Here is a 27242-nt window from a genome sequence, read left to right on the forward strand (position 1 = left end):
CTTCTCTGGGAATTTCATCATTCTGAGATCTTAGAAGTGACATTTGGAAGTGATAGCATCATTCTCCACCTCATCCTATCAGCCAGAAATTTAGGAAGCATTCTTAAAACTCTTTCTCTCAATCTCTGTCTCAACAAGAATGTTTTAATTCTTGAGTTTTCGTTGTGAAGACAGTCTATACTGCATGAACATGAGTAGCTAGGTAGATGGGTAAACAACTGTCTTGCAGCTGGATACTGCTTCATTTTAGCTGCATACATTCACATTTTGTTGGATTTGGTGCCAAATACAACAAATTTAACAATCGTAGACAAATGAGGAAAGACGTGGATGTATTTAATGAAAATACCATGTTTGTAACAGTAACAGTCAATTCCCAACCAAATGACATGACAGCCTTCTTCATAAAGTAAAGAAAAAAGTGGTGAGGAAATTTATAAATTTGTTTTGGCTTATGTATGTACTACAGCATGTATACAGGCCTAGGTTTATGTTTATAGCTATTTAAATAGTGTAATAAAGATAATGTCAGTTTTAGGGAAATCTGTAGGAATTTTCTTTCCTTTTAGTGGGATCTGCTTATGTTACGCATTCTTCACAATTACTGTCGTGCAGAGTAAATTTAGTCTTCTTAGCCTGGTGTGTGAGGCTAGCTATAGTCTCCTCCTCTCATTTCCTCTTAGTCCTCCCAAATCACCTACCATCCTTTCTTGTACTTTGTGCTCCTTCAACAGTACCAAATGCTCTTCGTCCAATAGGCTGCTTCCCCCTTTTAGGAAAATTTTCAGCCTTCCCCATTTCTTTTTCCCTTAAAGACATAGATTAGGTTTCTCCTAGAAGCCCTGACTCCTCTCTAGGCTATTCCTATCTACTGATATCCTAGAAAATATGACACTTGTCATATTAAATAAAGATCATCTTATTTCCTGTTTGGGTCCCTTAAAGTCTTCTATTTCATAACCATCTATATTAAATGATCTTCCTTTGTATGCCAGGCATATTGTACCTAATGACGTTTAGTAGTTTTGGAAAAGACCTGAATAGCGTAGCAGTGCTGGTGATGGGTATTAAAGTCCGCAAACTAGTTTTGGTCTTCTGAAAGATGTTTTCTGGGAGAAGAAGTTTATTATGGTGACAAAGTAGAGCTTGGGGTTTAACTGATGTCTTATTAATATAGTCTGTTCTCTTATTAATATGAAATAGCTATATCAGAAAATACTTCCATTTGTATCAGACATGAGTGTTCCACTGAGGTTTACATATTGCTATTTCTGTAAAAGGAACCACGTCTGCTTTTCCTTTTTTCTTGTTGTTCTTGAATTCTTGAAAATTAAATCACAAAGTAAGTCATTGTACATTTTACTATTCTAAAGGCATGAGCATGCAAAGTTGTAAATAAAACATAAGTAATAGAAAAGTAAACTGTTATCTCAGGGTCTTTGCTCATTTTCTTGGGGTCACTATTTTTTTTCCAGGAGCTCTGAAATGATCAGCACTTGTGTCACCTGATTGTTCTTTTTAATCACATCTGTGCAGAGAAAACATTGGCAATAACATTTATCAGTTTTAGTTTTTATCAGCAGTTGTCAGTTTTGGTGTCACTTGGTCAGCCTTCTACATTTTATAGGTAGGTCATAGTTTCTTCAGTACATTTTTTTCATATTGGGAACTTTATGACATAAAAACACTGAAAAATAAACATTACTCATAAAACTGAAACAGACATTGCAGAGTCCACACACTTAAGCACGAATATTTTTATTTTACTAAGCAGAAGTCCTCACACAGTTTTGGTGTGCTCTTATTTAAGATCTATTTTTTTTTCCAGTATTTGGTAAATTAAGAGCTACAAATTAAAATGAAGATAGGAAATTATAAAGATAGTTTTAAAAGGTGATAGATAAAAGCAAGATAGAAGGCAAAAAAAAACTATTAAAAGCAAAAATGATTCCCATAAAGCATTTTAAGTATCATTATAGCTGCATAAACTATTAGCTAGAAGGACATTGGTATGTAATATCACATTTTAAGAGTTGATATCATGTTGGGTTTATAGAGAAAAGTAAAATTACATTTTTTGGTACTTGTTTAAAATGATAAAGGAATGTGTAACAGCCTTTATGAGGAAAGATCCATGAAAAGTATTTTTTATGGAAATTTCAATAATTTATATATACTTCTTAGATATTTTAACTTTTGTGAATTTTATCCTAATGTTTTGCAGGAACACTTTCAGGATTATCTACAAGAATGTAAGTGAAACTAAAAAAAAGTAAGAACCTCTCATGGTAGCTTAGTATCTATGTTTCATGTATTTTAGGGTTATTTGATTTGACTGTTGGTTAGGCATTTCCATCCATGGGAATCCCACAGCCTTATATGGTCAAGACTTAGCTTTTAGACTTTCAGAGAAATGCAAGGCACCACTCCAAAAAAGAAAGGGGGGAAAAAAAAAAACTAGCTGGCTTTCACTTTGTCTTCAGTACTGTCTTTTTGGCTGCTTTTATTACCACAGTAGCTAAATTACTAAGAACCTTATGTGCATTGGGAGTCTGTCTTACTCGTGGAAGGAATTCCTTTTGTGGCAGTAGTTTTATGCTAGAATGCTAACGTTATTTTAACAAAACATTGTATGCTATTGGTTATATAATTTTTGCTTTTTTTCTTTGCTTTTGTGGGGTTTTCTGTGTGTGTGTTTTTTTTTTTTTTAGGGAAACCTAAAAGTGGTTTTGATTTATTGTATCTCACTACAAGGGAGGGGAGGGATCATATCTGCATGGGGTGCAATTGGAGAGTGGACCATTAATGGCAGGTATTAGGGAAGTGAAAATGAAGTTATTTGCTTGGAGTCTTCTTCTTGGAATTAGTGCTATCTGATTAGGGGGCACCACTGCAAAAGGTGTGCACCTTCAGGACAGCAGTGATAGGCATCAAAAGGGCTGTTAAAACAGTACCTTATTTCTACCCCCGTATGATCTTACTTAGCTCTAGTCGTCTTTTTTGCTTTGAAGAATGTGATGTTTCTGAGTGATCATGACTATCACTAATACATACATTTAACTCCAAGATAGTTTAATACTTTATAGATACTAGAATGGTTGTTATCAGTTACACACCTTTCATGTATGAAAAGGGAAGGTATAATTTCCCTAACAAAAAGATTTCAAAATGTTTTGCAACCCCTCTATCTTCATGTAGTAAGTCAGATATGACATGGAAAAATTAATTTCTCTGATACAGTGAACTACAGGTAACAAAAACTCTGCAACCTATTTCTGAGTTCTACCAGTGAAGCTAAATCATACTTGCAGGCTCCTCCAATTGACATTTGATTACTGTCTGTGATGTATTCTGAATACTGTGTTATGAGTACTTGATGGGATCCTTGACTTTGAGACCTAATAGTATAGTGAAGACATGAGAGGAAAGTGAATGTAGAGATAGTACATATGGGAAAATAATTATTACAGTATTTTAAGTATGTTAGGACAGATATGTTTATATGTTATAGAAAATGGAAGGAGGGAGTGATTTAACTCTAGTTACACTGCCATAAAGTGGGGAAGCTTAAGAAATAAAAACTTAAGATGGTTAAAAGAAGACTAAATTGAAGAGCAATCTGTAGGATCCAGCAGTTCCTCAGCCTTTGGTCCAGGGGTACCCTTTATCTTCCAGAGAAGTTACAAAGTCCCAGGCTGCTTTAGTTAAGTCTTATGATCAAAAAGAAATGAAATTTCATCATCAGGTTACTTTTTCTTCACACCTGGACTCAACCCCCTCCTCCTATCAACCAGCTTTTTTTGTGGTGGAACCTAAGGATATGCTTCTTCATTAGTACTGGGTTTATCTAAAAGACTCTTTATTGACATGTTAGCCTCAGCAAAATTTTGTAGCCTCTTTCTGTGAAAAACACCCATGTGTCACAGTCTTCTAGATAACTGGAGAATCATCCCCAAAGGTGAAAATCTCATTTGTAATGTACTGAGTGAGCCATGTTAACCATTGGTCTAGTATAGGTAAATAATAAAAAAGATCTTTCAGAAGTTTTTTGGTTCCATGTAGTTATTGGTGCATAAAATCTGCATACAGAGTTTTCCTCCCAAAGATGTAAAATCGTATAAAATTATGAAAGTAATAATTCACTATTGATTAATTATATCTGAGAGAGACTTGGAGTTTATGGCACAGTGGAATTTACACTCATTTATTGTATTTCACATGGATTGTGTGGGACCATAGCCCTAGACTGAGTGCCTCAGCTTGGACATAAAAATAGATTTTGGTGATAAAAATGGATTTTATTGGGAAAAGGGACTTGTTGACAAGCTCTAGTAAAGAAATGTTTAATCCAGTATTTCCTAAAGTTTTAGAAGTTTTTAAGAATTTTTGTCAGAAACCATTTATTAACATTTTTAGTTTAGTAGTTTCATGGAAACAATTTGGGAAATACAGCAGTAAATTTTTGTGATAAATTGCTTTCAGAAGAGCTCCATACTGACATTTGTTTCAGGAGGCAATTTGAAAAATTGGGTGTTCTTATTTCTGCCTTATTGTTTTCTCTTGACTAGAGATCTGCATTTGGAGGAATATAAAAACTTTCTTTTATGTAAATGTAAAAGTACTAGCATCTTTTCATAACATTTTGGGAGATACTAAATGAATATATTATACAATAGAAAATCATGCATTTCCCTTTCCCTCAATGTAAAGGAATATATTTGTATTTACTAATTATGGTGCTATGCCGAAATCTTCACATGAATTCTTTCTTTCTTTTTTTTTTTTTTAAGATTTTTATTTATTTATTTGAGAGAGAGAGAGAGACCACAGAGGCAGAGTGGGGGAGCAGGCTCCGAGCAGAGAGCCCAATGCAGGGCTGAATCCCAGAACCCTGAGAGCATGACCTGAGCTGAAACCGTGTTAGACGCTCAACAGAGTGAAACACCCAGGCACTCCTAGCCACCATTTAATGCTTATTTGAAAAAGATGGAAGTGTCAATATAAAAGCTTACTTTTTTTCTTCTTGCTATTCATATGCTCTCCTTCCTCAAAAGTAAATATTGAAGGAATAATAGTTTTTTTTTTAATTTATTTATTAGGATAGCTCTCTTTAGAAGGTTATTCTTTTGTTCCTTTTCACTCATCAAACATGTACACACTGGCACATTACCAGGTGATTGTTATTTACTTACTCTGAAGTTGTAATTTCAGATTGTTCTGGCATAGTCAAGAAATGGAGGTGGTGCACTGTGATTAGAGCTTTGAATTTATGGACATGGTGAGATAGGTCTAGATAATTTAGATAACTCTTTGTGTAAAGGACCACTTGATAGCATTTAAAAAACGAGTTGATATATAGGACAAATGACAAATTAGAGATTAAGTAGAGAAGGGAGTATGATGTTTGGGTGCACACAAGCTGAACCAATGAAAATTGATAGAAGTGCCTCTTACTTTCATCCCAAATCTAGCAAAGTAGCCACTGTTTATTGCTACATAATAAATTACCTCTGTACTGAAAATAATAAACATTTATTAACTCATATTTTCTATGGTTCAGGAATTTGAATGGGGCTTAGCTAGATGTTTCTGCCTCAAGATCTCATATGAGGTTGCCCTCAAGCCTTTGGCTGGGATTGCAGTCTTATCTGAAGGTTTAACTGGGCTGGGGATTGAGTAAATAGGGATCCGCTTCAAAGCTAACTCATGTGGTTATTGACAGACTTTGCCTGCTTTCCACATGGGGTTCTTAACAGGGCTGCCTTTTGACATGGCACATGAGTGCTCCCACGTTGTGAGTGATCCAGGAGAGGGCAGGAGAGAGTACATATGACATCGCATCACTTTTGCCCTGCTCATTTTGTTGGAAGCAAGTCAAGCCTAGACTCCAGGGGAGGAATTTACACAAGGGTATGATTACCTGAGGCAGAGATCTTTGCCATCTTGAGCCTATTTACCATAGCAGTAAACGAAAATAAATAATTTTTGTGGCATTTTATATCCCTCAGTTTATTATTAGTAAATACTTAATAATTGCATCCTATTGGTACTATGCTTACTAGTAACTGTTTTTTTCTTACTTTTCAACAAAGTGTTTGAAAATCAGTTTCATCTTTGCTCACTTGTTTTTGTTAGGGTTAGGGGGATAAACCCTTTGCTCTCCATTTGAATATTTAGTGACCCTCTTATTTTGTGACTTGGAAATACTAACTCCTGCTCCTATAACTCCTCCATCAGTGGTCCCAGAAATACAGAATAGCCTGGCAATCTAAAATGGAAAATATTGTTTCATTAAAATAACCAAATAGATTTTTTAAAAATTTTCTCTCCTGGGACTCAGAATTACATATTGTTAACTTCATCTTTGATATTTTTTGCCATAGCATATCCGAGTATAGCAGAAAAGTACCAGGTTCTCAGTCTGTCAGATATATTTTTGCTCTTTGCTTTCTGAAAAGGATGCAGGGATATAGTTTCAAGACCTAGCCTATTCCCTGCAATCTGCCCGTCCCAATCTATGTCATGGACATGACCAAAAAATCTGTTTCTGTTCCCAAATGTCTCTCCTTTTCTTCAATTTGAATGTATTTATATATATATACATAGTTTTTAAAACTTAACATTTTTGTTAAAACGTTTCATAAAAAGTATACTAAAATAATTCATGCATATTAAAATACAGAGGAGAATTTGAGATTAGAAAAGTTATATCATTTTGTGATTTTATCTGTGCTTTTGTTTATTTCTGATTAGACTGTGAGTTGCTGGCAGGATTTGGCTCTTTCATTTTGAGCTAGGCACTGTGCTATATGCTTAAAAAAAAAAAGTAGTAATAATGGCCCAGTGGATGTTAATTATCCATAACTAACCATCATTTAGGGAACATTATTTTAGGATCTCTCTGTGCAGACCTTTTGACATGCTTTTATTAAAAAGGACACATATTATAAATACTATTTTAATTAAAACATGTTAAATTTGGGGCTCCTGGTTGGCTCAGTTGGTTAGACATCTGCCTTTGGCTCAGGTCATAATCCTGGGGTCCTGGGACCAAGCCCTACATCAGGTTCCCTTCTCGGTCGGGAGTCTGCTTCTCCTGCTCCCATCCCCTCTGCATGTGTTCCCTCTCTTGCTGTGTCTCTCTCTCTGTCACATAAATAAATAAAATCTTTTTTTTTTAAAAAGTGTTAAATTTAGTTTTGCTTTTGTTTGCCAAAGAAAACTACTGAAGACTGAAGTAATGGTTAAATTATAGATTAAATTTTCTTTACAACTAGAGGGAGTATGTCCTTAAATGTTCCTTGAAGATCAAGAAAAGAGTCTATGAATACAGTGACATAGGATTTTTTTTAAGACCACATTCCAATTTTAGAAAGATTTTACTATTTTATACTATTTTATAAGATTAGAAGATTAGTCTTCTGTCCCCTCATTTCATTTTGTTAGCTGTATTAATTTTTCTACTTTCTTAGAATTTATATTTGGATTCTTTTTGATTTACTTACGAGTCCTTTGATCATCCTGTCTTGATTCCTGAATATATTTTGTTTAATTAGATAGATTTTATTGTTAAATAGGGCTTATCATCTTACCTTTGATCTCATGTTTTATTTAGTATGTTATTAAGGAGTACCAAAATGTGGGGCATTTGGCATGCCAAGTTGTGTTTTCCTCCATACTGCCTTCTCCTTCTGGATTTTTGCCTTCTAACACTTGTTTTTCTTCCCTTTTATTTTGTCTCCCCTTTCTTAAATACTGATGGTCCTCTCGTTTTGACATAGGTTTTTCTGATCCCATTGTACAAATGCTTGTGCATTGTTTTATCTCTCTAGCTTCAGTTACCATGGATATCAGAGGTTTTCAATCGAGTCTGTTTTTACAGATTAGATGGGGAATTTCTTTAAAGTGGAAATTCCTGGGTACCACCCTCAGAAGTTCTGATTTCTCCTCTTTCTCCCAAATTCAGGTTAAGTACTCTAGTTATATGTATACTGTTTATTATACTCTTTCTGACTTGCCTGCTGGACTCTAACCTCTTTGAATACAGAAATCTGGTCTATATTCTTTGCCAGTATATTTCTAGCAACTAGCATAGTGGCTGAAGTGGACACTCAGTAAATACTTCCTGAGTTAATAAAGAATCTCCTACTCTTTATTGGCCACATATTATGCTGGATACTGAACAAACTCATCAGGAAACATAACGAGTATGTGAAGTTTTTTGTTTTGTTTTGGAAAGCCATAAGAATTTTATGTCCTCACTATAGAGACATTTTGGGAAAATAATGACTTTGACTTGTTAATTAACATGAAAAAACTGAAACACATGAAGCAATAAAAGCAGCCAGTCTTACACAGTACATACTCTCCTGGACTCTTAATTAAGTATATCAGTGGCAAGAATGGTACCATATTGGGACGCCTGGGTGGCTCAGTTGGTTAAGCAGCTGCCTTCGGCTCAGGTCATGATCCCGGCGTCCTGGGATCGAGTCCCACATTGGGCTCCTTGCTCGGCAGGGAGCCTGCTTCTCCCTCTGCCTCTGCCTGCCATTCTGTCTGCCTGTGTTCGCTCTCTCCCCCTCTCTTTCTGATAAATAAATAAAATCTTTAAAAAAAAAAAAAAAAAGAATGGTACCATATTATACATATTTTTGTAAACTTCTTAAAAATTTAATAGGAATACTAAGTAGAAGCTTTTATTTCCTCTCCTGAAACTAAATTATTTTCTTCTTAGTATATACACTGATTAAACCCCTCCAGGTCAGTTTGGGACCACTTCTAATAAAAGACTACAAGGAGCAGCAAACTGCAACTGCAACTGATTTCCTATGTAGAGCTCAGACATTAATGAAACATGGCCAAAGATTTATTTTCTCCAAAAAGTTTAACTCATCTCTACTCTCATACTGACTTTTTCTTGATTAATACTGTATTTCTTTTAAATTGTGTATTATTTTTCTGTTTTATCTGCTTATCTTATTTTCCTAATTATAGATTGAATATTCTGTTTTTAGCTCATTAACAAAAATTTACTGGGTGGCTCTGTTAGGTATTATGGGGTATAGAAGGCACTTTCAATTCTTAAGGAACTGTCTTCTAGTTGGGAGAAAAAACTGAAACACATGAAGCAATAAAAGCAGCCAGTCTTACACAGTACTTAGCACAGTTTTGTGTACACATACACACACTAAGTAATGCCTACTTGTTAAGAAGTTAACATTTTGTTTTGATTCATTTTATATGTGTTTATTACATAGTTCCTATATGCCAGGCACTGTGCATAAAGGAAACAGAGAATATATTCTTTAGTATTCTTCCTTGTATTCACCAGAATGCATTTTATATATAGTAGACAGTCAGTAAAAATGACTAGCAAGAGAATGATCCTTGAAGTTCGATTCTCTTTAGATCCCAAAGGATTTTAAACTCTAGAAGAAAAGTTTTTCCCTTTCTGAGTTCCCAGATGAAAGTGTTGGCCTCTAAAGGTCTAGGTTTAACGTACTACTTTATAGATCTCTATCAGTAAAGCAAATAACAGAGCTCCATCATGAGAGGATAAGAATATATTTAAATCTTTGAATATTTATGGTTTCCAGTTTTTAGTATGGTCTTTCAAATACGTAGTACTTGTTGGATGAGGCATGCAAGCAATACTTAGATTATTTTTCTCCTAAAGCTTTTTTTTTTTTTGGTCTCAAAAAAGTTTTTCAGATGTCTTATAGTCTGTTTGCCATGTCTAGTATATTTAGTCCACAAATATATAGTGGATCTTCTCTTTGTCAGGAATGTGTCTCCTTTATTCTCTCTAGGATACCAGATGTACATAACCACGAACTTTTCTTAATCCAAATGAAGAATTTCCCATGTTCCAGCATTGTGTATCATCTGTGTTGTAAATTTATTGTCCCAATCATTTTATCATTTGAATATTTGATTTATTACGAGGACAAGTTTTTATTTTTACATGTAGATTTCCTACCTGCTTATATGATAAGAGTAGAATGGCAAAAATATAAATAAAATATAAAAAATAAAATTAATTCAGTGTTGGGGGGCCTGCGTGGCTCAGTCAGTTGAGTGTTTGCTTTTGGCTGAGGTCATCGTCCTTGGGTTCTGGGATTGAGCCCTATATGGGACTCTTCACTCGACAGGGATTCTGCTTTTCCCTCCTCCCTGCCTACAGCTCACCCTGCTTATGCTTTCCTTCTCTCTCTCTTTTAAATAAATAAATAAGATCTTTAAACAAAAAATAAAGTTATTGCAGTGCTGAACTTTTTACTTGTTTTCATAACTAATATAATAGATGACTGTTAAGATTGTACATGTTCATTATTTGCCCATCTTAATGCAAGACCAAGGTATTTATTTTTTTATTATTCAGTATGAGAGTACTGCTTAGGGTTCTTCATTGTTTCTCTTGTGTAAACCACATCCATAATTCTTCCTTTGATAGTCCAAATTCATTTTTTTTTTAAATAGACAAATACTTGCTTGGACATCTTCAGTTCAGTTCCTCTCTAAGCCTGCTCACTGACATGCGTGTCAATCTGAATGCTTAGCACATAGACTACTGTCTAGTGTATCTACAAATTTCTCTTCCTAGCTGTTGAGCAGAACCAAGTTTTCCTTAGTAGGAGTCGTAAAGACTTGTTTCAAGGGAGTGGAAATTGATTTAAATTACTTCCATATTCAAATTAATTTGTCTGTTCATTAACTGTATTACTAACATTTAGGCACAGGTTGTAAACATTTCGATTAATTGGCTGCAATTTTATTTAAATTTAAGTTCTCTAATGACATTTATAAAACTAAATCTTTTTCTCTTTTCTGAGTTGTATATAATTTGTATGAATGAGCTTATATAAAACTTTTAAATATTAATGTTTGTTTGAAAGAAGTTTGAAATCCCGAAGATTTCCTTAGTACATCTTTCAAAATTTAATCCTCCTTTTAGAAATAATTGTGGGTGGGACTTTAACCAAAATGGTACTGTATAAGTCTTCAGCATGTAACCTTGTTTTTTAATTTGTAGAGGGACGAAAAAGTAAGTTTTAGTTAAGAATATAAAAAAAGAAAATTTTAATGAGGTGATTTAGCATGTTGATTATGTATTAACACAAACATAAAAGCATTTAATATTTGACAGGTACTACTTAAGTGCTTTCTATATTAATTCATATACTTCTCATAGTAAACTTTTGAGGTAGTTACTACCCCCATTTTCCAGGGGAAACTGTGGCACACAGGATGTTAAGTAATTTGCCCAACAAAACCTGGCTAGTAAGTGGCAGAACTGGATTAATCCCAGACAGTGTGGCTCTAGCGTATGTACTTTACACAAAACCCCTTTAATGAAAAGGAATATTACAGTGTTAAAATTTATTTCAGATGCTACTCATTTTGTTATTGTTATTTTACTCAGTTGAATTATGTAGTTGCTTAACACATTTGTTTTTATTTCTCTAGGAGTGGAATTTAAAACCATACATGCCCCACCCAGAAGTTATTAGGCCTTCGATTTTGTCTGCTTTTAGCCAATGTTGAATATAGTCCCTTTATTCAACTCTGTTGTTAGGTTGCAGTTTTTTTCTTTAAAAGTGTGGGAAACAAAGCTTGTCCTTGAGCTAACTTGCTGAGAAAAATAACTAGGTCTCCTTTTCAATAAAAACAGATGTTTTAATAACTTGAACTAGTTTTTAGAATTAGTTTACAGCTAAAGTTGACAAAGCTGCCTGTACCTGGAATTAAATGACAAATGGGTCTTCACACAGCCATTTATTATTGACAATTGCTCTGAATATGTATTCATGAAACACTTAAGATATACCTCCAAAATTTTATCTAACATAGTGTGAGTCATTCTGTTTCTTTCCATATATGGCTTAATAAACTGACCATATTTAGTCAAATATTGAAAGTTAGCAAGTCATGTGTCTCTTAATGTGCTGCATATGTTAGCCTTTGATTCTCTTAGCAACAATATTTTTATGGACGTGCCTTGCCAGTTTCTTGTGTGTGCTTTATAAATGTTCAGGAGACTACTTTGAACAACTTGCTCCACAGACTTGAGATTCATATGTAATACATATTTTGTGACAACGTATTTAGCATTGATTTTAATTGATTTTAAAACATTTCAAAAACTTACTACATCTATAAACAAAGGAACGAGCAGATTTAGTATTAACTGCTTTAGGTATTTTTATTGGTGTTTCTTACATTGTGCTGACTTGAAAACAAATATTTTAAATCAGAATCAGCAACATTTCATTTATTGGGAATTAGCAATACCCACAGGTTAAGTTTTTTCAAAGAGCCCGGGGGATTGCCTTCCTAAACTTTAAAAATTAACCATTCTTCTTGAAAATCTTTCCTCATCAATGTCAAAGATTTACCCATAAGATGGCAAATAAACTCTATTCTAGAATCTGCATACATTTATCCTCACTCTATGTGACTTTGCATATTCATACACCAGGAAATGTTTGTCACTTGTTCATATGTTAAGCTCTGGTGTAGAGCCTTCTCCAGGAAATAGTCCCAGACTATCACCCACCATTCTTCCTTAGTTTTCCTTTTCTGAGCTCCCACAATAAGTAGTGTACAGCTGTATAACTATATCATATTCCATTTAATATAGTTATCTGTTTATGTGTTTATCTTCTATACTGGGTGGTAAGCTTCTCGGGAACTTACTGTATGGTAAGCTTCTTGAGAACTTTCTCTTTGACTAAATACCACAAATAAAAAATACCACAAATGTCTTTGTTTTCCAAATAGAATATACAGATCATAATTTAATTTCAACACTTCTCTTACTGTTTTCAGAATCACTTCTCTACATCCTCTCCCCAAGTGATTTCAAGCCCCACTATATTATTACCTTAATGCAGATAATTCCTAAATTGATGTTTTTATTTCACATTTATTTTCAAAGCTCTAGATCTGTGTATCCAATTGACCACTGGATATACATGGTTAGATAGTTGTACAGACACCTACAAATTCAGCATATCCAAAGCTATGAAATAAATAATCTTTCTTTCCCCAACCCCTTCTTGAACCTGTAGCATTTATTTTCTGAATGGCTTCTCCCTGCCTTTCACCTTAAGTTTTTCAGTATATATCAGTCTGAAAAACTGCCAAGGCTCAGTTCAGGCTCTTCTCTTTTCATATTGCCTCCAGTAATCTTTCTGAAATACTGATCTGATCATCTCACCCCTCTGCTTAAAAACCCTGAAGAACTCTTTTTAAATATTATCTTCTTAAAATTATAAAATGTTTTCTCTTACTTCTCTCTACTGCTAAATTGAGCCAGTATTACTGATGGGAGTATTGTAGTCAGTTCCTATTATACTTTTGTAGATACTGTCAAATGGTTTTCTGAAGGGTTAAGAAACAGTTCACCAACAATTTGGTTGTTTCTCCATATTAAAATAGGTTTAATATTTCTCCTTTAAGAATCAAGTCTTGGGGCACCTGGGTGGCTTAGTGGGTTAAAGCCTCTGCCCTCAGCTCAGGTCATGATCTCAGGGTACTGGGATCAAGCCCCACATCGGGCTCTCTGCTTGGTGGAGAGCCTGTTTCCCCCTCTCTGTCTCTGCCTGCCTCTGCCTACTTGTGATCTCTGTGTCACATAAATAAAATCTTTAAAAAAAAAAAAAGAAAAGAATCAAGTCTTGGGGAGCACCATGCTGGCTCAGTTGGTAAAGCATACAACTTTTGATCTCTGGGTTGTGAGTTTGAGCCCCATGTTGGGTGTAGAAATCACTTAAAAAATATCTTTAGGGTGCCTGGGTGGCTCAGTTGGTTAAGCAGCTGCCTTCAGCTCAGTCCTTCACCTCATCCTAGGAGTCCCAGGATGGAGTCCCAGGATGGAGTCCCACATTGGGCTGCCTGCTCAGCAGGGAGTCTGCTTCTCCCCCTGGCATTTCCCTTCTTATGCACTCTCTCTCCCTCACTTTAAAAAATAATAATAATAATATCTTTAGAAAAAAGAATCAAGTCTTGGGACGCCTGAGTGGCTCAGTGGGTTAAAGCCACTGCCTTCAGCTCAGGTCATGCATGATCCTAGGGTTCTGGGATCAAGTCCCACATCGGGCTCTGCTCAGTGGGGACCCTGCTTCCTCCTCTCTCTCTCTCTCTCTCTGCCTGCCTCGCTGCCTACTTGTGATCTCTCTCTGTCAAATAAATAAATAAAATCTTAAAAAAAAAAAAAAGAATCAAGTCTTAAATTTTCGTATGTAAACTGCCTATTTATTTTAAACATTTTGGAAATAAAAATTTAAAGAAGAAAATAAAAATTTTTATTGGTCTCAACCACTGATAATGACTATTAAAATTGAATATATATTCTAGTCTTTTTGTGTACATTTTTTTTGTAAAATTGGAATCATATTAGGAAAACTGTTCTTATATCCTTTTTTAAAAATTTAATAAATTGTGAGCATTTCCCATATCCCTTTATAAAAGAATCATTTCTTGTTTGGTTGACATTATCTTTCAATTTTAAAAACAAAAATCAGGGGCGCCTGGGTGGCTCAGTGGTTTAAGTCTCTGCCTTCAGCTCAGGTCATGATCTCAGGGTCCTGGGATCGAGCCCCGCATCAGGCTCTCTGCTCAGCAGGGAGCCTGCTTCCCTCTCTCTCTCTCTCTCTCTCTGCCTGCCTCTCTGCCTACTTATGATCTCTGTCAAATAAAAAAAATCAGATTCATATTAAATTTACCAAATAGAATTTTATATTTTTATATCAGTGACAAAAGTCAGAATACTGTTACAGAGCCTGTACAAATTAAAGCAGATTGAGTGAAAAGGGTAATAGAATTAAACCAGTCTTTAAAAAAAAAAAAAACTTTTCTCAAGGAAAATTAATGATTAAGCCTATAAGTAGATCTAATATTAATTGATGCCCTTGTGGGTCATCAGCAATCTCAAATAACATTTTTATAGACTACTTGCTAATATAACAGTATTTTGACATTTCTTCTTTTTTTATTAGATAGCTAATGGTTCTCAGATTTCTCCAGCCCTTTCTTTAACCACTGCTTTTTGAAAACGATTCTTTTTCCAAGCCGTATATACTTAAAGTGCATATGAATGTTACTTACATATATTCATTTACCATCTGCCACATGTAAGGTACTGTTCTGGGCACTATGGGACCTTGTCATCGTGTTGCTTATAACTTGTTCCAAGGAGAAGAATCATAGACCCATAAGTATCTTAAACCCGTTAGGGAATTTGAGAGATATATAACCCACCAGCTTCTTTCCTCCACTTGAAAAATAAAGACATTAAGCTTCAAAAGATTGAATTCCTTGTCCATCACTACAAAATTTGTGGCAGAGCCTAAACTAGAACCTAGCTCTGATTCCCTGTCAGTATTTTTCCACTTTGTACTTTAACCATAATGCTTTTTTTTAATCCCTTTTTTTTTCTCTAAGAAAATGCTACTAAAAGTATTTTTTTTTTGCTTCTGTGATAGGTAAAGAAAAATTGGTTTCATTCTTACAACACTTTGTAAGTACCTAACACTTATGATACCCTGTTTCAGAGACTACAGATGCGTGAGAAATGCATTGATAAACTAGGAATATCTGTTGAAAGCAGTGTTATGTGTGGAAAAGAGCTTATACTTTTGGAATCTAAACATCTGTTAGTGCCACCTCTATCATCTCTCACCTGTCTGACTTATTCAGGCTACTTAATCTCTTTGAATCTTAGCTTTCTCATTCTTTCATCCACTTATTAAGCCCCTACCACATGCCAAGAACTGTGTAAGATGCTGCAGATACAGCAGAATTTCTGCTCTCATGAAGGTTTATATGAGGACAGTGTATATAAATCAGTAAAGCACCAGTCATACTACCTGCACAAAGTAGACATTTATCGAAGTCCCTTCTTCTAGTTACTATAGGCTACAGTTAAATTTTTTTGTGTCAGTGGTGTGTATATATTAATATTTCATGATAATAGAGGTTAAAACTGAGGGTTTTAAGTATTTATTAATTCATTTTAAAACAGCTGTATTGTACCCCTGTTACATAAATAGCACTTTAAAATCATTCATTCGTGGCCAGGGTGGCTCAGTGTGTTAAAGCCTTTGGCTCAGGTAATGATCCCAGAGTCCTGGGATGGAGCCCCACATCAGGCTCTCTACTCAGCAGGGAGCCTCCTTCCCCTTCTCTCTGCCTGCCTCTCTGCCTACTTGTGATCGTCTGTCAAATAAATAAATAAAATCTTTAAAATCATTCATTCATTTGCTCTTAAAGTGTGAATGCATCATCGATGGCAAATAGTGGGGTTTTTTTGAAATTACAGTCTGTTCATTTTTAAGAAAATCTATGCCAAAAACCCAACTTAAACCAAGTATAGTTTCTCATTTAAGTAAACATTGTATTCCATGGGAAAAGTGGCTAGTTCAGCTTGCATCTTAGCTACACAAATGCTTTTCCTAAGAGCAGTCATTGTACTTGGAACAAGTGTTTTATCCATACTTCTCTCTTGTTCCACAGAGTATTAAAAAGATGATGTGTATTCAGGGGTCCAAACTTAATAGGATTTATGGGTTTTACTACTTTGCCAAGGACATTCAAAAATAAAAATAGCTTTTAAAAAAAACTATGAGTGCATAGTGGGAGATATAGTGACTGTTAGTAGAAATTTTTTTGGCCACTGCCTTGATTTGTGCTAACGCACAAGCAGATTTTGCCGGTGGTGCTTTCTGAACTCTTAAGTTCACCTGTCAACACAGTGAAAAGGGGAACTACCATCTTAGTATTATTTTGAGAATAGTTTTGACCTTGTAAATTCCTTGAAAGGATCCCTCCCCCTCAACAAACCACATTTTGGAAACCATTGCTGTAGAGGATATTATTGGTACTCATATAATGTTTTGATTGTTACTATAGTATCTACTTATTTTTATCATGAGATTGGCAAAGTCTAGTCACATGTGTGCCTCAAAGCAGGGACTCTTATACTTTAGTTGGTACCATTAGCCTGTTTGATGGCAGTACAGTCAAGATAGCAGACTAAAAGAGAATGGTTATGTTATAAAAGCTGCAGAGTTTATTTGGAGCATTGATTTCACATTTTTCCTAATTGTGCTTTCTGTTTTGTTTTTAGGCTTGCATTGATGACAATGTTGATATGGTGAAGTTTCTGGTTGAAAATGGAGCAAATATTAATCAACCTGATAATGAAGGCTGGATACCACTACATGCAGCTGCTTCCTGTGGCTATCTTGACATTGCAGAGTAAGTCAGTTCTATGTTTAGTTTTGTCCAAATATCCAAACACTATTTTAGTTACCTGAAATTTTATAGAAATTGTTGCAGATAAATGAACTCTTATATTACCTTAATTCATGAAAACTATTCTTCCCAGGAAAAAGAATAAGCAGTTGGGAATCCATATATCCAGTCTCTCTTTGGGAGGTCATCTTCCGTCTCCCCACCTTTTTGGGCTTTTGGTACTTTTTATTAGTACGAGTAATTGTACACTTCTCCTTTCCCATCTCCTTTTCTTTTGAGTGCATGGAAAGCATTGTCAAATGATTCAAGAATAATACTTAGCAGTCTAGTCAGTCTATCCTTAATAATTGTGTGTTGTTAGGGGAAACTAACAAGAACTTGGGTTACTTTGCTATAGGGAGAATATGTTACATAGTTCTCTAATTAGTCAAAACATTTATGCTTGTTACTAAAATTGTTTTCTAAAAATATGGTTTTTAGAAAATTCAGTGGGCAGTGATCATTCTTACCTACCTTTAATGGTACTTTCCAAGAAAATCTGATTCTTAAAACATTTAACAAGGAAGTATAGTTTTCCTGACAAAATAATTTTTACACTAAATTATTTCACTTTTTGGTTACTATGTGACCAACACCCTAAACAGGTTTTATTGTCTGTCTGCTTACCTCAGAGCTTATCCACTGGTAAATACTGAATATAGGAGTTCTGCTTTATAACTCTCTCTTGTAAGAGAGTCTTAAATATTGTTATTTCTTTGTGTGTTTCATTTCTCCCCCCCCCCCCCCCGTGTGTATTGGAACTATGATACATCTTTTTTTTTTTTTTTTAAGATTTCATTTATTTGAGAGATTGTGTGCACAAGCAGGGGCTGAGGCAGAGGGAGTGGGAGAAGCAGACTCCCCTTGGAGCAGGGAATCCAACGTGGGGCTCAATCCCAGGACTCTTGAGATCATGACCTGAGCCAAAGGCAGATGCTTAATCTGCTGAGGCACCCAGGTGCCCCAATACACCATTTTAAATGGGAGGCAGTGTTTGGTAAAAAGAAAAGTACTCTGGCCTAGGAATAAATGTCTGAGTCACTTGAGTTTTATTACTACCTGTAATACTAATTACATTTCATCTTTTCCTTTCTGGGCCTTGATTTCTGATTCTTTTTCTTTTTTTTAAAGATTTATTTATTTGAAAGAGAGCGTGATCATGAGCATGAGGGCAGGGGAGGGGCAGCGGAAGAGGGAGAGAGAGAGAATCCTCAAGCAGACTTGCCACCGAGCATGGATCCCACCGCAGGGCTTGATCCCAGAACCCTAAGATCATGACCTGAGCCAAAATCAGGAGTTGGACACTTAACTGAGACACCCAGGTACCCCGGAGCCTTGATTTCTTTATGTATAAAATGAGGTAGTCTTTTGTCATGCAAAACAGTAGTTTGTTCATCAACAGTAGGTTGTTCATCATTACAATCATGGTTCTCAACTTCCTTACTCCTTTATAATATTTATAAACCAGGAACAACCTAGGAAAATTGGGTTACTCTGCTAAGTGAAGTATTTGGAGTTAAATTTGTTATAAATCCTGCTTCTGCCATTGACTAATTTTATGCCCTTGGCCAAGCTAGTTCACCCAGTGATTAATGTTATTATATAGTAGGAATGATCTGGCTTCCTCCTGCCTCTTATTTCTCTTAGAGCTTTTCATATTTTTCACTCTCTCAATGCTGGACTACTTTTGATTCCCCAGATTTTCACTGCTGGCTCATATTAATGAGTCTTTGCTTACTTTGGTTCATTTGCCTTATTTCTTTACTTGACCAGCTCCTACCAAACTCTCAAATGCAGTTACATAAAGGTCACTTCTGCCAGAAACATTTCTGATGTTTCTGGGTAATTCATCATCATCATCATCATCATCATATCTACAATATATCAGATGTTTACATGCTTTGATAGGAACTGCATTATACACAAAATAGTTTTCGTTCATCCCTATTGAAATGAGAGATGAAATAAACAATGAACCACACAGTTTACTCTAAAGTTTTGCGAATGATTTGGATACAGTGACTTCTTTTTGACCCCTAAGCGCACCTGGCTGGCTCAGTCAGTAGAGCAAGCAACTCTTGACCTCAGGGTTGTGAGTTTGAGCCCCAAGGAGATTATCTTAAAAAGAAAGTCTTACCAAAAAAAAAAATGAATAAAATTTTATCTGTTGGACATAGAACAGAGAGCATGAGATTACAGTTTAGTTTCTAGACGTTTAACAATTTCACATCTGGTTTGCAGCTAAGTGAAAAATGGATGATGGCTCTTCATATTCTGACTCAATTATCTCACCTTTTCACCACATAATTATTCTCAACTTCCCTGCTTTGAATAAGGTAGAAGTCTTAGGAAGAACTAAAAATAAAGATTATTTAATAATTCCCCTTTTTCAGAGTGGATTAGAGGAACAAAAAAGGAGGCTTAAGTTTGGGGACTATGATGTTAATGCAGCATATGCATTGTTTTACTAAATACTGATGGGTCGGGTATTGATACGTATGCACTAACATCATTCTCTTCCTTCAGTATGCTGAATTGTGTCTGTACATAATTCGTATGTTGAAGCTCTGACCCCCCAAAATCTGGATTGTGACTGTATAGATGCAGCCATTAAAGAGATAATTAAGTTAAAATGAGGCCCTTAGGATAGGTCCTAATTCAGTCTTACTGGTTTCTTTGTAAGAAAAGGAAATTTGGTTGCAAAAAGAGGCACCTAGTTCATCCACACAGAAAAGACCACTGGAAATTACACTGTGAAAAAGGTAGCCATCTCTGAGCCAAGGAGAGAAGCCTCAGAAGAAACCCTTTTAAACCTGCCAACAATTTGATCTTAAAACTTCAGACCTCTCAAACTATAAGTAAACAAACTTCTGTTGTTTAAGCCACTTAGTCTGTAGTATTTTTTTTAAGACTTTATTTATTTACTAGAGAGAGAGAGAGATCACAAGTAGGCAGAGAGGCAGGCAGAGGAGGAAGGGGAAGCAGACTCCCCACTGAGCAGAGAGCCCAATGTGGGACTCCATCCCAGGACCCTGAGCCAAAGGCAGAGGCTTAACCCACTGAGCCACCCAGGTGCCCCACTGTGGTATTTTTTTTTTTTTTAATGCTATTTTGTTATGGTTGCGCTAGTACACTAATATAGGGAGTATAAAAGTCTTACTGTCGCTTCAAGGTATTCATCCCTAAAAATTATACTGTTGTCATTGGGTTGTGCTTTAAAGGTAAAATTGAATAGAATGGCTTTGGACATATTAGAAAAAGCAAACAATTACAGAACCCAGAAAGTATTTAATTTAGCTCTCCAATACGTAAGTTCAGTTAGTCTTAACTCTCTAACCATAAAGTATAAATTATATATTCAAATTATTATGTACAGGGGTGCCTGGGTGGCTCAGTCGCTTAAGCATCCAATCTTGATTTTGGCCCATGTCATGATCCTCGGGGTCATGAGATTGAGGCCCATGTCAGGCTTCATGCTCAGTGTGGAGTCCTCTTGAGATTCACTCTCCCTGTCTGCCCCTCCCCCTGCTCGCACGCTCTCTCTAAAATAAATAAATAGGAGCGTCTGAATGGCTCAGTGTGTTAAAGCCTGTGCCTTCAGCTCGGGTCATGATCTCAGTGATTGAGCCCCACATTGGGCTCTCTGCTCAGCAGGGAGCCCGCTTCTTCCTCTCTCTCTGCCTGCCTCTCTGCCTACTTGGGATCTCTGTCTGTCAAATAAATAAATAAAATCTTAAAAAAAAAAAAACTGAATTATTATGCACAAAGCAATGAAAGCCAAGTCCTCTAACTGAAGAAATAATCAAATGAAAACATAGGAGCTATACAGTGGCAGCATTTTAATTCTGTCTTTTCATTTAACTGGAATGTTTTTGTAAAAGAAACTTCTTCTTGTTGGGGCGCCTGGGTGACTCAGTGGGTTGGGCCGCTGCCTTCGGCTTGGGTCATGATCTCAGGGTCCTGGGATCGAGTCCCACATCGGGCTCTCTGCTCAGCAGGGAGCCTGCTTCCCTCTCTCTCTCTCTCTGTCTTTCTCTCCATCTACTTGTGATTTCTCTCTGTCAAATAAATACATAAAATCTTTAAAATGCAAACTATTAAAAAAAAAAAAGAAAGAAACTTCTTCGTGTTTATATAGTCAACCCAATACAAGTTTTGTAGGAAAGAGAGGCTGTAGCCTTTATTCTTTTCCTCTATATACAGATTCTTAAAATAGTAAGTTGGTTCATTAGTTACCTTCAAAAAGGACTAATTGGTTTTTTGAGGGATAAGCAACTTCAGGAGCTCTTACATTTATATATACTTAATGTGCTTTATATGTTACTGGCATTATCTTTATTGATTAGTAAATTATACATCTTTGGTTATCAAGAGTCTCTTCATGTTAGCTTCTAAGACCTTGGGATATGAACAAATGAAGTGATCTTTAAACCTTCCTTGCTAGCCAGCATTACAAGATGTCCCTTTTTTTTTACCACCACCCCCCCCCCCCCGCCCCGGGTTTGGAATTGCTATTTCTCTGGTGAGCCCTGTTTTTAGTAATGGATGTTAGAACTATTCATTGCTACTGAGTTGGTCATTGCTTCAAATTCATTCTTGGCACCAGGATGTTTTCCTTTACCTTTTTTATCTTGTATTAATATGTCCTTTCTCCCTTTATTTCATTGCCAGGAATTGTAGTATTAAAATAACACATGATTACTAATTTGCTTCATTATATATTACACATATGTTAGGCTCTTTATAATAATGCCACTATACAATACCACTAACAACAATAATATGATTACTGAAAGCAGTTTGAAGTTTTGTGTGGGGGCATTTCTTTTGGTCCTTAAGGTATCCCACTTCACATGTACCATCATAAAGTGTTGAAAGCAATTGAAATAGCTCTTTTCTGTGTGGTTATGCCACCAATTAGATATACTGTTAGGTTCATTGTTCAATTTTATTTATTTTTTAGAGTTTGCTTTTTTTAATTTAATTTTGTTTTATAATTTACATAAAATACTGAGTTCTAATGGCAATTCTATCTATCCTGTTTCCTTCCACATTATTTTGCAAATTTTGTATTTTACCCCAGTGTGGGTTTTGTTTTTAATATTTTATTTATTTATCAGAGAGAGAGAGAGAGAGAGAGAGAGAGAGCGCGCGCATGAGTGCACAAGCAGGCAGAGTAGCAGGCAGAGGTGGAGAGAGAAGCACGCTCTCCGCCAAGCAAGGAGCCCGTTTGGTACTTGATCCCAGGACCCTGGAATCATGACCCAAGCCGAAGGCAGCAGCTGAACCTACTGAGCCACCCAGGCATCCCCCCAGTTTGTTTATTAATACAAGTATCATTGAAAATATTATTTCCCCTTGTAGGTAAATGATAGAATACCATATACATATTTCTTCATTTGCTTTTTTCTCTTAACAGTCTATTCTGGAAATCACTATATGGTGGGGTATATAGACCTATTTCTCATTGTTCTCATTGTTTAGGTTTTATTACTCTGTGTATGTATGTCATTGTAGTTTATACAGCCTGTTCTTCTTAATTGGCCAAAGAATTCTATTTATTTGAATGACTTTAGTAAACAGTTTGTTTTATTAATGTTTTGGTTATTGATGTGATTATTCTGATATCTTTTTATATTTTAATTTCATCACTTTTCTTTTTTTAGGCTTCTACCACAGATGTTTAGGAGTGCTTGCTTTATTTTGCTTTTCTTTTTTTTTTTTTTTTAATTCATTTATTTGAGAGAGAGAAAGAGAAGCTTCATGCATGAGCAGGGGAAGGGGCACAGAGGGGAGGGAGAAGAAGAGGGAAAGAGTCCCAAGCAGACTCATTACTGAGCAGGGCCCAATGCAGGTCTTGATCCTATGACCCTGAGGTTGTGACCTGAGCCAAAATCAAGAGTTGGAAGATCAGTCGGTTGAGCCACCTAGGCACTCCTAGGAGTGCTTTTATCTTGAGTAGCTTTGGTGTTTGCCATAAAAATTTTCAATAGTAGAGAAAACTAGACCTGTATAAAGCTTGCATTATTTAGTTTATATAGGATGGAATAGTGCATAATTAGTATGTTTAATGCATTTTTCCTTGTGTTTGGAGTAGTTTCAAAGCCACTACTACTGAAGATTTTATATCCTTATAAAATGCTAGTAGGGGGTGCCTGGGTGGCTCAGTCAGTTAAGCATCCGCCTTCAGCTTAAATTCCTGGGATTGAGCCCCACAATAGGGCTGAGAGTCTGCTTCTTCCTCTCCCTCTGCCCCTATCCCCCTTCTGGCTTGTATTGGCTCTCTCTTGCACTCTCTCTCTCTCTCTCTCTCTCAAATAAATGAAATCTTAAAAAAAAAAAAAAAAAAAAAGCTAGTAGGATTACATTCAGTGACATTTTCATGGTCCTATTTACAGCTTGGAAAAAGTTTCATGAGCTTTGTCACTTGATCATTAAAGTATCAACTATTTAAGAGTATGATAACTTTTAAATATTTGTGATGGCTTATTTATGGCGTGGCTTTTCTTCATTATAGCTTTATTCCATAAACATCCAATATAATTTTCAAGATTTCTCTTGGCTTACCCTTCAAAATATATCCAGTATGTGACTATTTTCATCACCTCTTTAATTTCTTCCTGATCCTGGACACTGTTGTTTTTCACTGGAATTATTATAGTTGCAACAATTTTAATTATAACCATCCTCTTGCCACCTCCCCCCCCATCTGTTTTCCACACGGCAACCAGGATGATCCATTTAAAATACTACAAGTGGGATGACATCACATTTTTATTCAAATCCTTCCAGTGGATTCATAATGCATTCAGAGTAGAAGCCAGAATTGCTCTTAACTTTAGGCAGATTTGCAGCTTCTCTGAACCTCTTTTCTTCATCTATAAAATAAAAATACTTACTCCTATTCTATAAGACTATTGTAAAGATTAGAGAATGTGTGTAAGATACTTGGTACAATATATAGCATATTTAGTATTCAGTAAATGTTAGCTAAATTGATATTATTCAAAATACTGTATTTAGTCATGGCTTTTAGTGAAAAATAGCTGAGCTCTTGGTTCTCCTGATTATAAAAAAAACTGTCATGTCATCTGGTATGAAAGTAAATGTAACTAGATGAGAAGAACAAGAGGATAGTAAAGTAGTAGTCATGTCACACTTACTTTGATATGTGAATATTTGAGCTTCAAGAAGAGTTGTCAAATTCATGAATTTGGGTTTTATTTATATATTTCTTGTTAAGAACAATACTTTGTCTAAAGCAGACGGTGTATTTTGATTAGGAGTCTCAGAAGGTGAAACTAAGTCTAGAATCCTACAAAAATATTAAAATTTTATATAAGAGATACTTTTATCTTACTATTATATAATGAGGTGTGTTTGCTTAAAACTGTAAAAATCATTTTCTCATATACATTCTTACTGCTTTTTTAAAGAACAGTATGGGAATGTTCACTGTTACTTCCGTTTTACAATCAGAACTGAAACTTCATTCTCAGGACTCAAATTCTGATGTTCTTTTCATTGTATCACAACCATCTCATAAGTAGTTTTAGGCATTGTGAGAGATAAAAATGGCTACAACTCCATTCCTAATCTCAAACTTACAGATACATGTGAAGTTAATTAACTAATACTACATAGAATAAAGGGACCAACAAATGTACAAGGAACACTGAAGAAGTGATTATTTTTAAGTTACAATGATTTATACCAGTTATGCCTCCTTCCACTTTACACGGTCGTGTTACAGTTCAACTGTCTCCCATTTTAAAAAGCAAAACACATCCTTTAATGACCATTTTCACCTCCCAGTCCATCCCCCTTGCATAACTATAATAATCCCAGTCTTTTAAGCAGCAAGGAATTAAAGCTGCAAGCACAAGCTTTGCTCCCACTGTGAAGGAAACACATCCAATCATTCTTCTTGTGGGCAGGTCACATCCTATGCTATTTTTTTTTCCATTCCATATCACTTTATTTTTTTTTATCATGTTCAGTTAGCCACTGTATAGTACATAATTAGTTCTTGATGCAGTGTTCATTGTTTTATTAGTTAAATATAACACCCAGTGCTCATCACAGCTCATGCCTTCCACAATACCCATCATCCTGTTACCCCCCACCCCCTTCCCTCCTCTCCTCTGAAACCCCCAGATTGTTTCTCAGGGTCAGAAGTTTCTCATGATTTATCTCCCTCTCTGATTTCTCCCCCTTTGGATTCTCTCCCTTCCCCTTTGGTCCTCCTCGCTGTTGTTTATGTCCCACATATGCGTGAAACCCTGTGACAGTTGTCTTGCCATGTTTGACTTACTTCACTTGACATAATCCTCTCCAGTTGCATCCATGTGGATCCAAATGGTGGGTATTCATCATTTCTGTTGGCTGAATATTCCATTATGTATATGGATGACATCTCCTTTACCCATTCATCTGTTGAAGGGCATCTTGGCTCTTTCCACAGTTTGGCTATTGTGGACATTGATGCTATGAACATTGGGGTGCATGTGCACCTTCTTTTCACTATGCCTGTATCTTTGGGATAAATACCCAGTAGTGCAATTGCTGGGTCATAGGGTAGCTCTGTTATTAACATCTTGAGGAACCTCCACACTGTTTTCCAGAGTGGCTGTACCAACTTGCATTCCCAGCAGCAGCATAAGAGGGGTCTCCTTTCTCCGCATCCTTGCCAACATCTGTTGTTTCCGAAAGAAGTGATTGATTTTGATTAGGGCAGAGAATGATTCTAGAGGAGATGACGTTAATTGTTATGTTAAACAGTGAGCAGGGTTTTATGCCTATGAGAGTTGGGAGCTCTCTGAACAAAGTCATGTTATTCATGAGTGAGAAATAATATATGGTAAAGTTCTTTTAACTGGCCTCCACTGTATTAACTAGCATTTGCCACTTCTTTGTTAAAACATAATGACTGCTTCCTGTAAAGCTGTTAAAACTAAACATTGCAACAAATAGGCTACTTCTACTAAGGTTGCTTACTCTGTTTCACCGATTGGATTACAAGACTACCAAAAGTTAATTGGGTGTGTGCTGAACTTGTTATTTTTTTTTAAAGATTTTATTTATTTATTTGACACAGAGTGATCACAAGTAGGTAGAGAGGCAGGCAGAGTGAAAGGGGGAAGCAGGCTCCCTGCTGAGCAGAGAGCCCGATGCAGGACTCGATCCCAGGACCTGAGATCATGACTTGAGCTGAAGGCAGAGGCCCAACCCAGTGAGCCACCCAAGTGCCTCTGAACTTGTTACTGATTATTTAATTAGATAGCCCAAAACTGATGAAATATGTACAAAAAAGAAAATTACTATTGTAACTAAGTTAAATACTTTGAAAGACTTGATAAAGGCAAGCCTTAAAAATATAATTGCTGATGGGTGCCTGGGTGGCTCAGCAGTTGTGTCCGACTCTTTGTTTCAGGTCCCATCTTGATGGGAGTCTCAACTCCATCGAGCCCCACATGGGGCTCTGCTCTCAGCATGAAGTCTGCTTGATAGTCTCTCTCTCTCCTGCCTCGTTCCCTGCTGACACTCACTCTCTAAAATAAATAAATATTTTATATATATAATTGCTGTTTAAGTAGATGTGGATGTGCTGAATGAAGGAATGAAGGGTTGAAAGTAAAAGATCCAGAGGGAGTGTGTACTTTGCTTTCCTGTTGACTTCAAGTTTTTGCTTCATTTTAAAGACCCTTGGAGGTCTTAGGAAATGTACTATGAGTGTGATTTATGCAAGAAAGGTAGCATAGGTTTAAGACATTGGAGACATTCTCCAGTATCTTCTGTGTTGATTTAAATATCTTATTTACATTTAATTATTTTCATATCTATATATCATATTTTATGACTCCCTGTTTTTTTAATTGGCCTTTCTGGTTAACCAAGCAAATACTTGTTTTGATTCCATTGGATAAGAAGAGTTTTTTGGAGCCATA

General features: G+C 35.8%; 1 protein-coding gene and 1 long non-coding RNA gene across 5 annotated transcripts in view; both read left to right on the forward strand.

Annotated features, from left to right (window-relative positions):
* PPP1R12A (protein phosphatase 1 regulatory subunit 12A) overlaps positions 1-27242 on the forward strand; it is a 141915-nt gene that overhangs the window by 28032 nt on the left and 86641 nt on the right. For all 4 annotated transcript variants that reach the window (XM_082742788.1, XM_082742791.1, XM_082742790.1 and 1 more), the window contains exon 2: positions 17129-17259. In XM_082742788.1, the coding sequence (XP_082598914.1) occupies positions 17129-17259 (131 nt within the window). The remainder of the gene's footprint in view (positions 1-17128; positions 17260-27242) is intronic.
* LOC309870491 lies at positions 4765-10254 on the forward strand. The gene is made up of 2 exons (XR_014314617.1): positions 4765-8405; positions 8628-10254. It is a non-coding gene; the product is annotated as an uncharacterized lncRNA (long non-coding RNA).

The sequence above is a fragment of the Mustela nivalis genome (assembly GCF_964662115.1).
Source record: "Mustela nivalis genome assembly, chromosome: 7".
Classification (NCBI taxonomy): Eukaryota; Metazoa; Chordata; class Mammalia; order Carnivora; family Mustelidae; genus Mustela; species Mustela nivalis.